The sequence below is a fragment of the Aquila chrysaetos genome, chromosome 19 (genome assembly GCF_900496995.4).
Source record: "Aquila chrysaetos chrysaetos chromosome 19, bAquChr1.4, whole genome shotgun sequence".
Lineage (NCBI taxonomy): Eukaryota > Metazoa > Chordata > Aves > Accipitriformes > Accipitridae > Aquila > Aquila chrysaetos.
In genome coordinates, this window is record NC_044022.1 from 2,274,465 (window position 1) to 2,293,972 (window position 19,508).

At 35.8% G+C, this 19,508-nt stretch overlaps 1 protein-coding gene across 15 annotated transcripts in view; it reads right to left on the reverse strand.

Annotated features, from left to right (window-relative positions):
* Nucleotides 1–19,508, reverse strand: part of NBEA (neurobeachin) — a 514,437-nt gene that overhangs the window by 291,487 nt on the left and 203,442 nt on the right. For 14 of the 15 annotated variants that reach the window (XM_030042222.1, XM_030042221.1, XM_030042209.1 and 11 more), the window contains 2 exons: nt 15,001–15,439; nt 3,292–3,446 (listed from right to left, as the gene is read on the reverse strand). In XM_030042222.1, the coding sequence (XP_029898082.1) occupies nt 3,292–3,446; nt 15,001–15,439 (594 nt within the window). The remainder of the gene's footprint in view (nt 1–3,291; nt 3,447–15,000; nt 15,440–19,508) is intronic. The other variant, XM_030042208.1, reaches the window with a different exon arrangement.

Sequence of the window (19,508 nt, forward strand, 5' to 3'; positions counted from 1 at the left end):
AAGGGGCTGCAGTGCTACCAGCGATGAGGGCGACAGGCAAGTTCTATCCAAGACAGCGACGAGGGGTGGAGAACCCCGGTTTAGAGATCAGCGGCATTATTCTGCCAGTTTTTCTAAATGGTGACCGGTAACTCCCTTTTGCTGGTCAGTTTTAGCAGTTGATATAACACTGTCCTTTGCATTACACAGGTATATATATTATTTTTCAGTTTCCTGCAAAGCTCTACAACGCATTTATCGTTTCTTAACTACTTAAGCAGCCAGTTGACAGTGAAGTAGAGGTCAAATGCTGATAATGGTGAAAAATTCTCTGGCAGCAGGGGTGTTTTGGGTTTTTTTGTTTTTGCCTTTAAATAATATTTCCTGATAAAAGAATTAAGATAAAGATCAGAATTTTGACAGGCTCATTTAAGAAAACCTACATTCAAACCAGTATCAAAACGCAGCAGGATTTGCTGGGCTTGCTGACACTGGAGTAGCTGGTGAGGTTCAGGATTTAGACTAGGAACTGATTTAGTCTCCTGTTTTAATAATGCGAGTCGGGGGTGGATTGTGGCTTACACTACACTGCGGGTTCTGACTTGGACTAAATAAAAATTGTAAATGTACCCAGACACACTGAGAAGGAAACACAAAAATATAAGGTAGGCTATCTCTCCCAACCTAGGAATCACAGCAACATAGCTAGCGATAGGGTAGCTTAAAAAAGATTAAGGCTTCATATATGTGTGTGTGTGTGCATGCGCATGCGCATGTGCACATATTTGTATTATTTATATAATTTATATATCTATATTATTTATAGATGTATATTATTTACAAATTTATGTTATTTGCATATTTATATTACCTACATTTTATAGTCATATATACATAGGTAAAAAATATTTTTATTGCTGCTTCCCTTTTCCTTCCAAAGTCAAATTTTCTTCATTAAGGTTGTTGTCTAAAAATGCAGTTGCTAAGCTGTTTAACCAGCTAGGCTCCCAGAAGAGAAGGTCAAACAGACCTAGAACTACTGGATTAACACAGAAGTGAGAATCAGGATATGAGTTACAGAAATCCAATCTAAAAACCTATAAACCCAGTTTCTTACATAAAGAGATGAAGGAAGAAAACCTATCTCCCAAAAGATACATTCAAAGCACTAAAAGGCCTTCAGTAACATACATCTCATTACATCATGACAGTGACATTGACTACGACAGTGATGGCAGATGGAATGTAAACAACGACTGCAATCCATGAATAACTGAAAAAAACAACACCTTTCGCACAAGTCCAGCACAGAATATATCTCAAAGATAAAACTGTATTTCTAGAGTATCTGTGACATACTGTAAAAACAACTGTAAATAGGTTTGGGGGGACATCTAGTGTTTCTAAAAAAATTGTATACTGTTTCTTTTTTACCACAGGGCGAAAAAAAAAAAAAAAAAAAGTGCTGTTCAATGAAATTCTATACACTACTTCAAAATCATTAATAACATAGATAATTTCACAGACTACAAGTATATAAACCAGAAAATATCTGGATACTTCATGTATATATCTGAAAAACTGACATACATGATCACTGTTTTAACTACCGTAGGCATAGCTTAATGAAAAATTGCAAAAAAAGCATTTTAATCTAACAGATTAAACCGGATACTACTTTTTTTTACTGTCATTACTGTGTTTAGCATTTCTAAAATGTTGATATAAAATTCAAATCTTTAAAAAAGGTTGGAGAGGAAGGACTTTTCAAACTATTTCTTAAAAGAATTTGTCAATAAAGCTCATTCAGATGAATTCAGGCATAAAAGGCTTTACTAAAGTATGCATATAGTTCTAATTAAATCTGATACTTGCTGAAATTCCATTGAATCAATATTTTTCCTTTAATCAAGCTAATCCATAGACTAGGAGACAAAAACAGTTGCATTAAAAAAAAAAAAAAAAAAAAGATGCTATAAGATCTACTAAAAAAAAAAGCAGCATTTAATCCACAGTTAGTGTACCATGGTATCTGCAATACTGTCCTCTACTAAGAACAGTATCGGGGAAATGACTGATTTTTAAATGCAGTTACTTACAAAGAAGAGCTACTACATTCCAGCCAAAAGAGTTCAGATCTTTAATCAGTGAGAAGACTGAAAAGCTTACACTATTCAGTATCATTTGGAAAACAAGGTTTCCAATGTAGGATATTTTTTGCATGACATAAGAGTACCTAAAAGAAAATCCATTCAAGATTAACAGAAGTGGCTACACAAATGGAACTGTTCACAGAAGTGATAACATTATTCAGAGCATTCATTCCTCCCATCTGCCTCAGGATAATTAGATTTTAAGATTTTTTTTTATCCTTAGAAAAATCAAAGTTCTATTACCAGGTATTAAAGGTAATCTGCAAAAGGAAAGAAAAAAAAATGAGTGTGTCTTCATATTATTCCATGAAGCAGAAGGATGCCAAAAGCTTCCCCCTCCATTTTCTGCAATCCCAGGGAGATTTTCACTTTCTCAACCCTTGACTGAAGTTGTGATATCCTTGAAGAGAGCTCTTCTCTCAAGTGCTTTTGCTTAGTTTAGAAAGAAAACAGACCATAGCCAGACATTTCAAAGGAGTTTAAGTAAACATCAGTTGCTCTCAGTAAGGATTCATTTCTGAGTGGAAACCACAGCCTCCATGGTCAACAGGCTCCCTCATGACAGACAATCCCATTATTACTATTATAAAGAATTAAAAAAAGAAGGTCTTGTCCTCCTTCTGTAGGTCACAATAAACAACTACTGATAAGACATGACTACAGCTAAATTAGGTAGGTTTGTACTGAAAAACCTTCCAAAAATCATGGCATAATTTTCATTGACAAATAGTAATTACCCAAAACATTAAACCTCCACAATCTATGATATATTTTTTAAGTAGCTAGTTGTCTTTATTTTCTTTGACACATAAGGAGGGATTAATTGGTATATATCATATACCCATCCTCTACTGCAGAGCACTGGAGAAGTTAGCTCATTTCAATTCTAAACTACGCTTATAAAACAGTATTGAGGCTATTTACTCACTTACTTAAGGCTGTGCAAGTCCAATGTGCACTATCAAAGATTATAAACATACACCAAGAGAAAGCACTGGTTCTTAATAAAGGCCAAGATTTAATCTTTCCAGGTTTTTATTTCAGAAGTACAAAAACAGTAACAAAAAAGATGATTAAAAAACAAAACACCACTAAAAGTAACAAAACAAAAAACAAACAAGAAAAAAATGAGGGTCACAAAAATATTTAAGGACAATACCTGTTGTATTAATCATACTTTTTGGTGTAGCTCCTGTTGCAGCAAATATATTAGGTGTACTACCCGGTGGCAGTCCACTCCCAGCTGTGGCAGCTCCAACTGTGGTTACAGCCAGACTACCTGGAGGGGGTTTCTTTACTGGTACAACCACACTCCTGTGGAAAAAAGAAATGGCAGATTACTAAAAGTGCACAAGGGAGTCAACCACAGGTTTTGTTTATGATGGGATAATGCTGTGTTACGACGCCGTTGCTGAGGAACACGTAATAACATCAATTTTCTTAACCTTGCTGAAATAGGGTAAGACTACATTAACCGACCCTAAAACCATACTCCTATCCTTTGTCTGCAGCTTCATGCCATTCTGAGAAAATTAGTTTGTCCTTCAGCACCCACAAAATGGAAAGACCCCACCATTTCATTGATATGTTGTGAACACTTCTGTTACCTGTGTTCTAGATTTGCAAAGAAAATGTGAAGTGTTGGAAACGATGCCAGCATACTAACAGTTTATATGCATGCTGTCTTAACTTCAGTAAGATCAACTAATTAACATACTCATTATCTAAGATGACAATTTTTTTGCCAGTCATCTGAACATTTGAATATGGTAGTTGATTCTTCAGTACCATGCACATACTGGTCTTGTAAATACAGTTGACTAACAAACGTAATTTTGCACTCAGCCTTCTGGAAAACTTTCATACTTATTTAAATCAACAGCACATGATGGAAATTGAACACCTAAAATGCAACGCAGTAAACATTTGCTTTCAGAGTATTGATATAATGTCCATTTAAAGATAAGGTTTAAAAAGCAGCCTTGAGAATTTGAAGCTTTTAAAAAGAGAACAGGGCTTTCATACAAAAAAATCTGACATAATATCAGATATCTATAAACAACATTGCATTCAAACACATTCTCACATAATCTTAAACCACTCTCTTTTTTGTCAAATCTCAAAACTAAAAGACTTACTCTACATGTTAAAAGGGAAGAAGGAGGAAAATATTAGAGACATTTAATTAATATTTTTTCAACAACAGACAGCTGTCATAGTGCACACAACTATGTTCACTTTTTTCCATTTAATTTTTCCATTTATCTAGAAAAAAACTGCTCCTAAAAAGTCTATTTCAGTAGAAAACCTAAGTGAAAAACAAACCTGAAACAAATCATATTTGTAAATGTTAAAAAATATATTTTCATCATCATCTGCACGTTTTCTGGTTAAGCAGATACACTTCTCTTTAAAATTAATCATTGTGATCAGATAAAAGAGCAAGAAAATGCAACTATTTAGGGTAATAAGGCCGCATTTTGCTCTAGAAGTTCCTTTGGTAATTATTTTATTACACTTCTGCGTAAGTATGATGGCACATGATGGATCAATTTTCTACAGTCATGTAGTTTGTTTATATAAGTCTAAATTCTCAGTCTCCCTGGATTTTAAAGACTGGTAATGCAAATTGTATTGAAGATGCCATTGTGAGAATTATATACAAGTGTTATTTTTTGTGATCTCCTCTTATATGGTGAGTGCAAAACCCGATCCATAAGCAATTTTTTTCTCACTCTTTTTAGAGGGGTAACAGTGCCAGATGGTGTCTCTGAACAACAGTTTTACCACTACCCTGAAGAATGTACTATTAGAAAGGTAATTCTAGACATATTGATGGTTTTCTGCCTCCCTCCATTTACATTAGGAGAAGATGAGTTTGCACAATGCAAGCTATTGATTAAGATACGTGACCCTAACATAACTGCTTTTGTCTGTAGTTAATAATCTCTTACAATCATTGCCGATATGAAGTGTTTACATAGCAGCTGCTACAGGTGAATAAAGCCGGGTCTACATGGGTTAGATTAACCTGCTCCATAACACCATGAAATTTCCTAAAATTAGCTCCTATCCACACACAAAGATCTCTAGCTCAATTAATACTTCAATCAAATACTTGAGTTCTGGTTGTTCAGGAATACCGAACGAGTACTCGAGAGCAAAATCTCTGTACTGCCATAGAAACACAAGAAGAAATTAGGAATTGTATCTTAAGTGGGAGTATATCCCAATTATATTAATTTCATAAGGAAACTACTATCATTACCTACAATCTTTGTAAAGAACTGCAACAGAAAGGCTAAGATTGGTGTGAATGAAGAATGAATGGGAATATTTGGGTGCTGAGTCACAAGAAGGAAAGACACAGCAGGAAAAGGTGTCTTAGACTGGCCTATGCTAATGGCACATAGATTATCAGGTCATCAAGACCACAGACATGTGTGTAGCTTCACAAGATAACCAGACCTTGGAGACAGTAACAGTGAACAGTGATAACTCAAAGAGTTGGGGAAGGACAGAGAGACTGTTGGCAGCTCCGTAAGGGTAAAAAAAGGCATATCCAAAATGTGAAAATAGTTGCCAGCCTATGAAGAACCCAGGAGATGTGAGGAAGACTTGACAGCTGGTGTCCCATGCTCTCCATGTCACTGCAGCAGACCCTGGACTTAGCATCTGGACACAAGCGTGGCGGGTGCCTGACTGCTGGACAGACTCCTTAGACACATGGCCATTCTAGTGTTTGCAAATGTGAGACAGAGTGGGAGTGAGTGAGATCTGTTTTGGTTTGGGTTTTATTTCAGTAAAATAATTTTTCCCTCTTATAAGGTCTGGTATTGGTATCTGCTAAATTACTGATACAATTGCTGCAAAAGTATTTCCTATTTTCCTGCTACTTTTCCAAAGAAGAAGCAGCTAAATTCAAGGCCTTCCTCCTTATCTTCAGACAGCTCAGAGGCCATTCAGAGTATCCAAAAGATCACCTAACTTTCCATAGCAAAGACCACATATGTAAACTTCACTTCTCAGGCGTAATAGAATCATAGAATAGTTTGGGTTGGAAGGGACCTTTAAAGGTCATCTAGTCCAACCCCCAAATGTACTGGCCTCCTATAAAGGCAATGACTCTTTTCTTAAGAGTGTAGTTTTAGACTGAAAATCAGCTCCTGTAGCAAGAAAGGACAATCCTGCCTGGATCCCAGAAATACTAATGCTCTACATATGGTTGACATTCTTCTGCAGGTCTGAATCAGGACATTAAGAGACGTCAACAGGTCAGGTGTTATTAAATTACAAATTATCAAGAAACATCGAGAGAAACGTCTCCACCATAAGAATAGGCAAAATCAGTGAGACGTTATCAGTCCAGACTGAAAGAAAATGCAGCTTTCTGACATGTCATACACGATGACCTCGTCAAAATGTCTCATTCCTACTGATAAAACAAAATACAGCAAGTGAACACAGAATGACATCCAGATGAAGGAGACTGAAAATCTACGTACAACACAATAGAGTGGTCAAAAATGTGGAAAACAATCAGAGGAACAGCTGAACAAGAAAGGTGAAAGAGGATGACTGCTTTCAAGTAAAAAACCCCCATCTTTTAACCAATCAAACCACTCCAACAGCACATATGGTGAAAACAAGCAAATCAAAACAAATCAGATTTATGAAAGAAGTATAGCTATCTACCTGAGCATGTGAATGGAGGAAAGAATTTAATGTGATAGATGCCTTACATGTATCTGTCAGGCATTCAGGTGTTTCTTTCACGGAGGAACAGAAATCTACAGACTAGAAGAAAAGGTCATATACACTTCCACCATTTCATTTTAGGCCTTGCTTTATACAATGTATTTCAGACTTCCTAAATGTTCCAAACTGGTCCACATCTTTCTGAATCACATCATCACGGTCTCAAACAATCCCCAATGATTTAGTCAGAAAAAACTTAGTAGTAATTGGCTGTAGCGACTGATTTTGTTTCTCTGTTCATAGAGCGGTTTACAATTCTAAAAAGAATTGTGACTACTAATCACTGTTCTGTTACTCTACGAGTGTCCTTTTCAAATTGTAGACCTAAGCCTGAAGTCATTGTAATTCATATCATGCTCAAGATGAGCATTGTTGGTTCAACCTGCATAGCACTTGTGCGTTGCTGGTTCATTAAATAACCTCAGCAAATGACTACAGGATTCTTCTGGGTTTTCAGAAATTTGCATGAAATAACTAGATAGAAAATAATACCACCAACATGTTGAACTGCAAAAAGAGAAAATGGAAGTTAAAAAAAAAATACTTTCTCAAATTAACTTTCCTTAAAAATTTAGCTACCCAGTGCTGGTGACAGACAAATCAGGCTATGCAGCACTATAGTTTCTTTCTCTTTCTCTGTGATCCACATTCTGTATCTCTTCTCCATTTTAAAATTTAAAGGCCTTCCAACCTAATCACTCTGGTCAATCAAGGGCTCAGAGATAAGCCTCCAATCCTGGATGTCTTGTGTTACCTATCCGAGCAGCAGCAATTAAATTAGAATCACTTTACGCTCTTCTGGGATATGTGAAACCTCTTAAGGCTGAATTAATATTCTTGCTCCTCCTTTCCTCCCCCACAGCAGCAGAAAGCATGAGGATTTTCAAGAAGTGCTCTTCAAAAAGCAGTACAGACTTCAGGCAAATTTTTCACAGAAGTACTCTGTGTCAAACAGCAACTTCTGCCAGATGCTTCAGAAGAAATCACAGTAGAAAATGGGGGACAATTATTACATGTTACTTTGTTCCTACAGTCAGATTAATCTCTGAAAAGAAAGCTTAGTATTGTCTGAAAGTTGTTCATACTCTCCATACCTACGGACGTGTCCCGTCCTTTATGAAACATGTATATTGCTGATTACCCACTGTTCTTTCTGATTTCAGCCCCAGGTTGTGATTTCAGTCTGTAACAAGTGATCGTTAGTATGTACTAACAACACATTTTGAATCCTACTTTAGACAACCTTCTGTTAGGCTGACGGCATTAAGATAAGATTCATCTGAAATCCAGGAGGAAAGACGTAACTCAGAATCAACAGCCATGGAGAAGTAAAACTGGATTAAAAAATGTGAGGTATACTGAAGAGATATGGAAGGCTCACAGAAGGACATAATCTTTGAGGCTTATGCAAATGAAACCGTAGTGCTGAATGTCCAGTTATTATGGATTCTTTCAGTCATTTGACACCATACATTCATCAAAACACCCAAATCTTAAAGTACATAAAATGATCCTAATCTACTAAACATAAATTGCTTGTTTCTCAATAGAAGAGAGAGAATCATCTCAGGTGTGGTTTTAGGATGAGGACATGAAGATCATTGATCTTCACTCTCAGATCAAGCAGAAGAGTAAGTATTTATCCCCAGTGAAATTCCCAGCCACTAGTACCTCCTTTGCATTCAGCATAAATTAGCTGAAGCATCTAAAATGATCTAAAATATTGACAAGAAACAAGGAAAAACTGTAAGAGATTAAAAAGCTAACTATCAAGAATGATGAATGGTCTTGGCTGAACAGAGAAATTGGAAATACTGGAAATTTAATAAGTTTGAAGAATGTGAATAGAATATAAGTGAAAATGCCATGTATTAAATGCCAGAAACGTCATCGAATAAAGAAAAAAAAAATAAAGAAACAATCCGTATGAGGTATAGACTAGGGATGGGCGAGGAACCTAACCCTGTACATATGATGCAAAAAAAATCCAAAAAAGCAAGAGCTAAAAAGCAGCAGTCCTGTAAAAGTCAATACAGCTTTAATAGTGATTTTACAGAGGCCTACTGGGGTAAAAAAAAGCAAGACGAAAATTCAGTACAATTTTCATCTGTATAGCCAGTGAATCAGAGAGTAGAGAGATGCTGGTTTCTCCTGATAAAACATACATAAAACTTCAGTTGAGATATACCCACAGCTCCGTGCATACGAATACGAAAAGACACACATCACACAGGTTATAAGAAGAGTTTTGAAAGAGCTACCTGTGTAGAGACTGCTAAATGATGGACAAGGGGAATAGGATTACAGCTTGATGAAAAAAAAATGAGGGTTAGTATACCCAATTTTGGTTGACTTGAACCTATTAATAAATTTAGGATGAATTTATTCTAAACAAACAGCTGAAGTGTGCTTCCACCTCATCCCCCATTTTATTTAGTAAATGAGTGGCTAAGACACTCTCTAGGAACACAGAGATTGCAACTCCAGCTCCCTTCTCTGTCTAACAGGATCTGAAACCATACCTCCCATTCTCCGGAGCATACTTTAACTGCCACCTTCGGAAAGATTCTAGAGAGAGGAGCTCTCAAGTCTTTCCTTTGGACCACAATCTCCACTGCATAAATATGCAAAAAATTATTGAGAGTCAACTGGAACCCCAGACGAGTGACTTCATTCCCACATTACTGATTAGATTTTTCATTCACAAACTACTGTGATACCCAAAGTAATGGGGAATGCAATGACTAAGTACAGACAGCACCTGTAATGGTCCCTTCTTGATTCATGGGAGAGGTGCTCTGTTTTCTCCAACTATTTTTCATTATGAACTTTAGAAAGTAATCTTTTCTGTTGGGAGAAGACTAAAACATATTTATTCATAAGTCTTTTTTATTAAGTTTTCAGGAACATCAAATCTATTTTTCAGCGATCATCTTTTGGAGAATCTAATGACTCTAACAGGAATATAACCTCCTCATTTAGCTATTTTATTTAAATGACCGTGTAGACCAGTGCATATCAACGATCTCCCAAAGGTGGGCAATAATACAACAGATAAATATTGAACCTCTCTATTTGAACCTTCAGTGCATCTTCTCTCACAGTTCTTGTCTTTTTCCCATTCTGTCAGTCAGTATAAAAAAAAAAGTTTATTCCAGTAAAACACACAGATTTCACAAGATGTCCAGCTTTTCTAGCATATAAATACCTTTAAAACTGGCCCCAAGAACCTTCTAAGGGGGGAAAAAAAAACCCAAACCAAGACTAAAATACTTCAAAAGTGTGTCCTTCAAAATATTTCAGTGTATGCTTGTAAAGACTTCACTGAGCATGTGAACTATGCAAACCCATAGTATTCCAATTTATGAAGTGATAATGGATTAAAAGGGAATAAGGTATTTAATAGCAGCAAAAATAACTGATCTTCTCATTTCCAGGAACTCAAGTTTTTCTGCTTGTGCAAGCACGCTTCCTATTGAAATAATTCTGCTAAGTACAGAAAATATATGTAAATTACCTTACTTTGAAAAATAATGAGACACAAAACCGTGAGCATTCTCGATTTCAATAATAGGACCCCTCTAAAAACCCCCTACTAGAAAAAAGTAGAGCGGAACAAACATAAGCTTCAGAATGCAGTACTGGGTAGAATCACAAATAAATTCACAAATGTTAACGGTCTAGTGGGACAAATGCAAATTGACAAAAAACCAGAAACAAGAAATCCCCAAACCCTAAAAATCAATAACGGGGACTGATTTTTGTCAGACAAAAGATGAGAAGACAAAAAGGAATTATTGGCGAGTTATGCTCTATTAGTTGCAAATCTAGGTGAAATAACCCTTTGTGTTTGCTTCTAAAAATGTCATCCTGGATGCCATTTTCAAGGAATTCAGTCTGACGTTAAAAGACATGTCATAACTTTGAGGATCCAGGCTCCAGTGTCCCAGAAATCTGTTTATATAGCTCATAATGTAATTACAGCTACCTTAAGACAGATGAGGCAGAAGGCAGCAATATATTGAAAACTAATTGAAAAATGCAGTTGTCCAGAAGCACTTGTGGGGAAGAGGTCTCTGAAAAGCTGCTCAAAGCTTCAGAGTTTGAAGTGAAATTTTTGATGTTGTCACTCTCAATCTATTGAAGGGCTGACAGACAATCAAACCCGTCTGGCTGGCTGGCAGCTCATTTTGCTGGCAGGTGGCAAACAATTAGACACACCAATTTGTGCCTCCTGATGACATTAAAGCATGAAACTAAGTTGTATGCGGGGCCTAGTGATTTGTGTGAAAGCATTTCAAAAATAATACTCTTTGCCGTGGCAACTCATTTCAGACTGCCACCTCCCATTACGGCTTTGAGCGGTGAAGACGACAGACTTGAGTTACGTGCGGTGCAAGGCCGCTTCTGTTCAATCCGTCATCAGCGCCCCCCGAGACCTCAATCCCCTCCTTTCATCAATATCACCTCATCATTTACATTCGATAGTACTTGAACTGCTGCATACATTAACTACACGCAAGTCCTATTTGATAAAATGTTGGACACATTTTCTGCTTTTGTATTTCCTTTATGACTGCACAAATTCTACAGAAGTATACACTGTAGCCTATTGCACAATGACTCTTATGAACATATTGGCAATGTGCAATTAAAAGAACATGCAGAGCGAAATACCTCATATTAAATGATAAAATAGGATTCTTAACTTCAATTCTATCTACAGGAGTTTGCTTCATATGGCGTTTACCTGCATGTAAGACCAGTGATTATAGTTAAAGAAATATCTTTAAAACAACAAAGATACTGTTATTTTTCCACTAATTACTTATTACCTGAACTCTTCTTTTACAAGGCACTCAGCCATCCAAATGCAAAAATAAAATAAAAAAAAGTCTAGCCTCAAAAGGTCTAAGAATATCTTTTGAGTAAAGTGAAAAATACATTTCTCTAACCTCGATTTGCTTATAAATATGGAATCACTGCGTATATTTTATAAAAACTGAAACAAATAAAACCTGACAAAACAATACACTCCATTGCTCATGATTCTTCCCAGAGACAATAAACATGACCAATAGCCACATTGGTCAGTGAAGTACCAAAACCTGCATAAACTACAGCAGCAGCAGATCCTACAGAAATATGGTCCACAGGCATAGTATTAGCTTTTAAAAAATACGCAGTGTATATTATGTAATTGTTGTTTTATATCAGTAAACACAATTACATTTACATAAGCAAGTATGGAAAAACAATCACACTGTAATTTTTTTCAGTTTTTCAATGATAACTGGGATACTATAAGCAACACAAAATGTTCATAAACTGCCACAAGCTAAATTTCATGTTGCTTCTCAATTAATATTTTAATTAATTCTAATATTATTTCAATATAATATTCAAGGTTCCCCCCCCCAACCTTTGTTTTCCCCCCCTAACCTTTGTTTCACTCCCATGAAAAGTTATAGGGTCAGGATCTCAATCTGCTCCTCCTTTGTAATTTGAAAAAGAAAAATGACACTACCACCCATCTTTTGCCTCCAGAGATTGCCACGGTGGTCAAGTAAATACTTTGAAAATATGAGCAAACTGCACAGAAAAGTATTTGTCTGTGTGGTCATCGTTCAGTAATGCAGTCATGAGGTGCAACCAGCCCGCTGAGATCCTGCAGGCTAAGAACATCAGCACTTTTATCAAGATGCCCACAGTTCAATAGCATCCATTTAGTTGGAGGAAAGAATTTAACACTTCCTGATCTGCTGGGACCTCCCTGAACCCGCCAATTTTCTCTTCATAGTTGTTGGTTATACTAAAAAGCATGACCTACCTCGCTCACCAGATAGCAGAACCGTCTGTTTAAAAGAAACAAAATATCCCAACAAAATTGATGTAAATGGGTCTTCCTTTGCCTAAACTTCAACCGCTACTGCTTTTTTGCTGAAGAAGTAAACAATACCAAGGGCTGACATGGTACAACATAGGCTACCAAGATACAAACACAGCTGTACACCTTGCACAGGAAATCATGGAATCACAACTTGGTCAGCAGAGTAAACAGGGAAAAACCGAACCGCTAAACCCTCTTGCTCCTAAGTGAACTTGTTAAGTATGAAATGCCTATCAAAATCTAAATGTGAAACACCTCCCAAATAATTCCATAATTCTGTATTAGCAACTACTACTAATGATGTTCAAAATGTACAAGCAGTCACATTGTCGCAAGAAGAATCTGAGGGAGGCGCTCACACTAAATACAGGTTATGGCCAACCTACTGCAGCCCTTTAGAGTTTTTAACACTTTCTTATAAAGCTATAATTTAGAAATGTAGAATAAAACTCATCTCTTCAATCATATTGATGTTAAATTCCCTCTAACGATGACAAAGACATCTCATGAGGTGATACACTCCATTTTAATTTAGGTGTGTAGCATTTTGTGAATTAACAACAACCCTCTGAATCAAGTATTTTTCTTAACTGACCCAGGGAGAGATTTAGCTTGAAAGGTTCAACTAAAGTAACCTTTTGGTGGCTACAGTTAGGTGCCATTAAATCTACACACAGCACAAATTTTTGTACTGCTTGATGTACAAAAATGCATTCTGAAGTATTATGGTTCCTCACAGAGGATAAGGAAAAATTCCTAACTGTATAGAAAAAAAAAAAATTTTCACTTCACAGTGAAAACACTCTGAAATCAAAACATGCAGACTGGTAAACAAAAAAAATCCTTTTAATGAAATAGTTGCTAAGTGAGTTTTCTCTGGAATGGCCTTAAGACCGAAAATATTATTAGAAAGGGATATATTCGTTGCTTCTAAAGCACATTTCACTTTTCCTATCTTGAGCCAATCTTCTTTGTTACAACAGATGCTATCTGATTGTTTATTTAATTATTTCTGAAAAGCAGCCTCAGTACTAATATATATATATATATATATACACACAGACAAAAAGGCATCAGCTTGTCTATGGAATTCATAACAAAAAAGTGCTTCTTCACTTTTATTCTAAAATTCTCATGTATCTTCTTGCACTGTACTGTTTACATTACACTGAGAACATTGATTACATATTGTTTTTCCTAAGACTTTAATGAAGACATTTTTGCAGGTTTTCTGTAAATGCAGATGGATTTTTCTCATAAATCACAACATAGCCTCTGTTTTATTTTTATTTCCTCCAGAATTTTAATTCTTGTACCTGCATGATAAACTAATATATTTCCACAACTTTGCTTAAAATTTTAAGACACGTTTTAACATATCTTTGAGTTAAATCTTGATTCCATTTTTTTACTTTTTAAAAACATTTTTAGGAAGAAACTGCAGGGATCTTGTCATACTGGAAAATGTAACCACATCAACACTTGTAAGAGTTAGCTCTTTGCCCAGGTTAAGACTGAACCCACAATGGATCAAGTTACCCTTCTTGTGGAAGGATGTTGTCATTTGCACATCTTATCACAACTTCTATATTCGGGATAACTGAGATGAACTGGACATTTAAAGAAAAGTATATTCACTAGAAGCTGGGAAACTACAACCTAAAAAGAGAAACAAAGGACTCTTTGTGGAAATGTTCAGCAGTTTATTTTTAAACGCTAACTTTTGAGCATATTTGCTGTTTAAAGACCTAAAAGGAAACTGGTTTCCACCATGGCCATACAAACAATTTGCCATGGTTGAGGCATTTCAGTACCAGAAAACAGTGCAATGATGGATCCAATTAAGATTTAAGCCTTTGAAAGAATATTCAACTGAATTTCTGCACAGTCTGTTCTATATCAGCAGATATTACCCCTCCTCCTCACTGAAATGCTGTTTTAAAGGAAAAAAGATTTTATTGCAAAAATATTTCTTTACAACAGGCTTATTTTCCAAGTACCTCATAGAGTTTTATTCACTGCTGACAGAGAAAAACAAGGTGAATTACTTTTATCTATACTATATGGTCCGTTTTGGTAACAGAAAAGGAGAAGTAATGCAGCTGTTTTTTAACATAGTCTAATACAAACCAATAGAAGAATAACCACGTTAAAAAAAAAAAAAAAATCCTTCAAACTTCTGAATTACATCAATATAAAATAATGAATCCAGCCATATACCTGTCAAATGAGTGAAACTGCATGGGAAGAATAGCCTGAGCTTCTCTCTTCAGTGCAGGATCTGGGTAAGGGATCGGATCCGGACCACATTCTGCAATTTCAACGGGGGCTGCCACAAGACTTTTCAGTATTTCCTTGACATTGATGCCTTTACTTTGGCTGATACTGGATATCGATGATGCAGGTTTCAGGATTTCACTGGGGCTTTCTGTTAAGCTCTCCTGAGATTTCTTCACTTCCGAAGACAAAGTAGACAGCAGCTCACTCATAGCATCAGGGCCTGTGCTGGTCTCCAAGTCTGTCCCATTCAAAATACTGGGCATCTGTTCATCTCCAATTCCAGAATCTGTATGAGGAATAGAGCTTTCCAGCTGAATATCTTCAACTGGTGTCGGTGTTTCTTTATCTTTGATGTTTTCTGGAAATACAGTTGGTGTCTCTGCAGTGAAATATAGATTATGAACAATATTTATAACTTAGTTTGATTATTTTTCCTAAAAATATGACCATAAGGTTTTACGAGACAGAAATGTGTTAGAAAGCCCTCAAATCTTAGTAGTTTAAACCTTGAAAACTCATTTTACATACACAACATTTTGCTTTCAACAGCTGTTTGGCATATATAAAGGCTTGGAAGAGGGAGCCCAAAGTTGCATTATGAAAGCTCAGTGACATTTAGAAATTACAGCCCACTACTCAAACAGTAATCAAATAGCCAAATACTGCCAGCAAAAACAACATTAAAAATTATAACCTACTGACTGCGTATCTGTATGATCTCTGAGACTACTGGAAGAGAAACATGCAATCACTTATGCTTTAGGATTACTATAAAATTTAGTCTTTTTAATAGTGTCAGCAAATATTAAGCTTGCATTCAAAAGAAAACTGCTAGACCTTCTGTTTGCTTTGTCTTTTGTTTGAAATGTGTATTATACACATTTTCACACACATATCATTACATCGAATACAAATTTATTTATACGAATTAAAAAAAGAAGTGTTATTGTTGATTCTTTAGATAACTCCCTCTTCCCCACAAAAGGTAAAATTCTGTAATTCTTTCAAGCAAACGTTAAGAACAAAATAAACACAGCTTTACGGAGACAGGCAAGTGAAATCTGTCAAGTTTGGAACATTTCCAGATTGAAACGGGCTGTACGACATCTTGTAACCGAGAAAAGTGTACCTCTATTAATTACCTCAGTGAAACAGACAAACAACTTCATTAAATATGAGTAATTTACTATGCTTAGTGGAAAGTTAGCTAGAGTTGTGAATAACTTCCATATTCATCTTTTTGGTTACATTTTTTTAAAGCAACAGACTGTGGCTATTTTTCATGACAAAAAGCTTGCACTCAAACTGATTTTTAAATTTATTTTCATTGGATCATTTGTCTTGATTATAAAATTTAGCTGGCCTACGTACGAAATAGGAACAGGTTTGGGGTGGGGGTTTTGATGGTTCTGATATAGCAGTTTAGATATTATGGGAAATATTTTACAACATACTTAAATGAAGCTCAGCCCTTCTGACTATTCCAAACAAAATCTGCTTCAGCAATGTAACTTTAATAACAATCACATAACTTATTACCAATTGTTTAATACAGTCAGGTGTAAAATATCTACATATTTACCCCATGGGCATAAGTGTGTGTGTATGCATGTGCACATAAAAAAATTCTATGTGAGATCATTCATGTGTTTGAACTAATGGTAGTGTAAACCTCTTCATGTGTACAAGTATTAACAAACAGGTATAGACAGAACAGAAGAAGCTTTTAAAAATACAAAGCAGAATAACCCATTATAAGGAGCATTGTTTTCTTCTTTTAACAGCCATAAATGCTAAGCCACTTCCTTTTTCTCTTTCTCCTAAGTGCCTTGAACACATCTTATCAAATAGATATGAGCCCTGCTTTGTGAAGCAGGAAGTAGAAACTGGATTTATGAGCTGCATAAAATGCACTTAGCATCTGCTGGGTCAGGAAGTAAAAAAATCCGTATCTACTTAGTACTGCCTATATTCGGCACAGAAGGACATCTGATCCGCAGAATGATCCTAATGAATTTTCTGCTTGTTTGTCTCTTTAAACTTCATCCATACAAAGACAACACTTTTCAACTGAAGGGAAGAGTAGGACCAGACTGCCAGTCAAGCATATAGCTACCCTTGTAATGTATGGTAAGTAAAATAGCATAAGGCTCCACTATTATATAAACAAAAAAAGTGCACTGAAAAAAGAAGATGGTCCACTACATGGTGAAGTTTTAGCACACCTAACCTCCATTTTCGTTAAGGTGAACAACACCGAATGGAAAACATAAGACAGGAAAGCTAGTAGAAATGCAGTTGTGGAAATTCAAATACCCTAACTAAACCAGAAGAAAGATTTTAATGTATTAATATCATGGGAATGAACTGACTCCAAGCCAATTTTGAAAGAAACAGTCTATGAAATTACTGGTCTAGTAGCAAGTACTTTTGCCAAACAGGTAAGCGGAGATAGCAACATATGACTGGAGAAAACCACACATGGTTTCTCTTTTTAAGAAAGGGCAAAAGATGATCGGGACAACTACAAGCCTTCAACAGTAAGCAAGATTTCAGGATGTATTTTGGAGAAAAGAACAGTAATGGAATGGAACAAGAACGATTACAAAATGGCTTTGCTAAAAGAGCTTTTTAAATATCTATTGCTCAAAGAAAATAAGGGCCAATGTAGTAAAATTCAGTAAAGCTGGGGTTGTCACAACAGATAGTAATTTAGTCAGGAGAACCTGGACATTAAGAGAATGTGGGAAAAGAAACTGGCCAAGAAGGAGCCATCAAATAGTTTTAAAAGAAAAAACATCAGACTGAGATAAACTACCACCGGAGTTATCTAGTTTAAAATTTTAATAAAGATTTCAGGTGAAAAAGTAAAAACATTCTGGTGAAATTTGCTGATGACAAAGTTACAAGGTACAATTGATGGCCACAGAAGGATGATTGTAAGAAGGCATTATGACAGAACTGCAAATTACATTTAATAGTGAAAAGCTATGCATCCAGTGACTAAAGACGGAGATTCGACTATAACTGGAATTCATCAACTGGAAATGACTGAAGAGAAGGACCTGGATACATCAGTCACTGGGTAACTATTCAGTTACCAATACAACACTGCCATGGAAAAAGCAAATGTGATTCCCAACTCTTCTGAAGAAGTAGCTCCTGCAACAAATAAGTATTAATGGCATTAGAGAAGGCTTTGATAGGGTTCATTATGGAATACTGTGTACGCTGTTATGTTTGAGAAAGATGGAAGTGCCACTGTGGAGATCCACAGTGATCTACTGTTGCAGAAGAACAGTTTGGCTGCCATAGTCTGGCCAAACTAATACTGAGAGGGTATACAGCAGCTATCATACATGTATTTTCAGGATGCAAACTCCCCAAAAGGTTTTAAGCTAAATGGAAGAGTTGGCATGAGAGAAACAGTGCAAACTCACCAGGAATAAATTTATTTTGGGAAGTGACAGCCATCAATATGGAATTAAGATTCTGAAATACCTTTATAGTCAGAGTAGCAAGTTCAAAAAACAGAACTAATTTTGAGATGCTATACATAGGACTGTACTTAATTACTCAGCAGGTGCCTTGTAATACTTTGTTCCCAAAGGAGAATAAAATGCCTAGAGGATTGCACCATTTGAAGATAAAAATGGATGGAAAATTAAATTTGTGGATATAGAATTCAGATATGACATACTATACAATACATAACACTAATTAAAATTATTTAGGAAAAAAGTATCAAGAGAAGTTATTCTACACAGAGGTAAGTGTATGGCTACAGAAACCAGACTTGTATCTTTACTTTTCTTACCGTTCCTCCAGTACCTAATATGAATACGCTGCACTAAGTCAGTTAAGCTTAGTCTGATTTAGCACTATGAATAACTACCTCTAAAAACTATGTAAATCCAATGCATTAACTCTCATTTTTAAAACATCAAGCAAGCTAAATGAGTAAGGGTTTAAAAGGTCCGATTTACTTTTTGTAAATCAAAGGAAAATAAACTCAGATCAGATAATGCTGCTTAATAACTGCCTCTCAAATAGGACTACTAGCAAATTAGTATTTGTGAAATTCAGATAAATACGTCTGAAAAGATGTATTATAAGACCTTCTGGATCAGTATTATTATTTTAGGCAAATTATAAACTCCTTAGCATGGGCCACAAAACCCAACCAATTTTAGTTACAACACTGCATATCCACAAGTTTTATTCTATGTTCATTTATTCTGCGTCATAGAGCTTCTGTTGCTTTCAGAATTCAGGAATGAAGAATCCTGCTTCATAAAGTTATTTAGAAAAATCTTAAACGGGTCATGTGTATGCTTTTATAAAAATCCTAAATACTCAAAGCAACTTAGCAAAATGATAAACACGAACAGAAGCAAAAATATAACTGATTGCATCTGTCCATGTTATAACATTGTGACAGTAAGCCT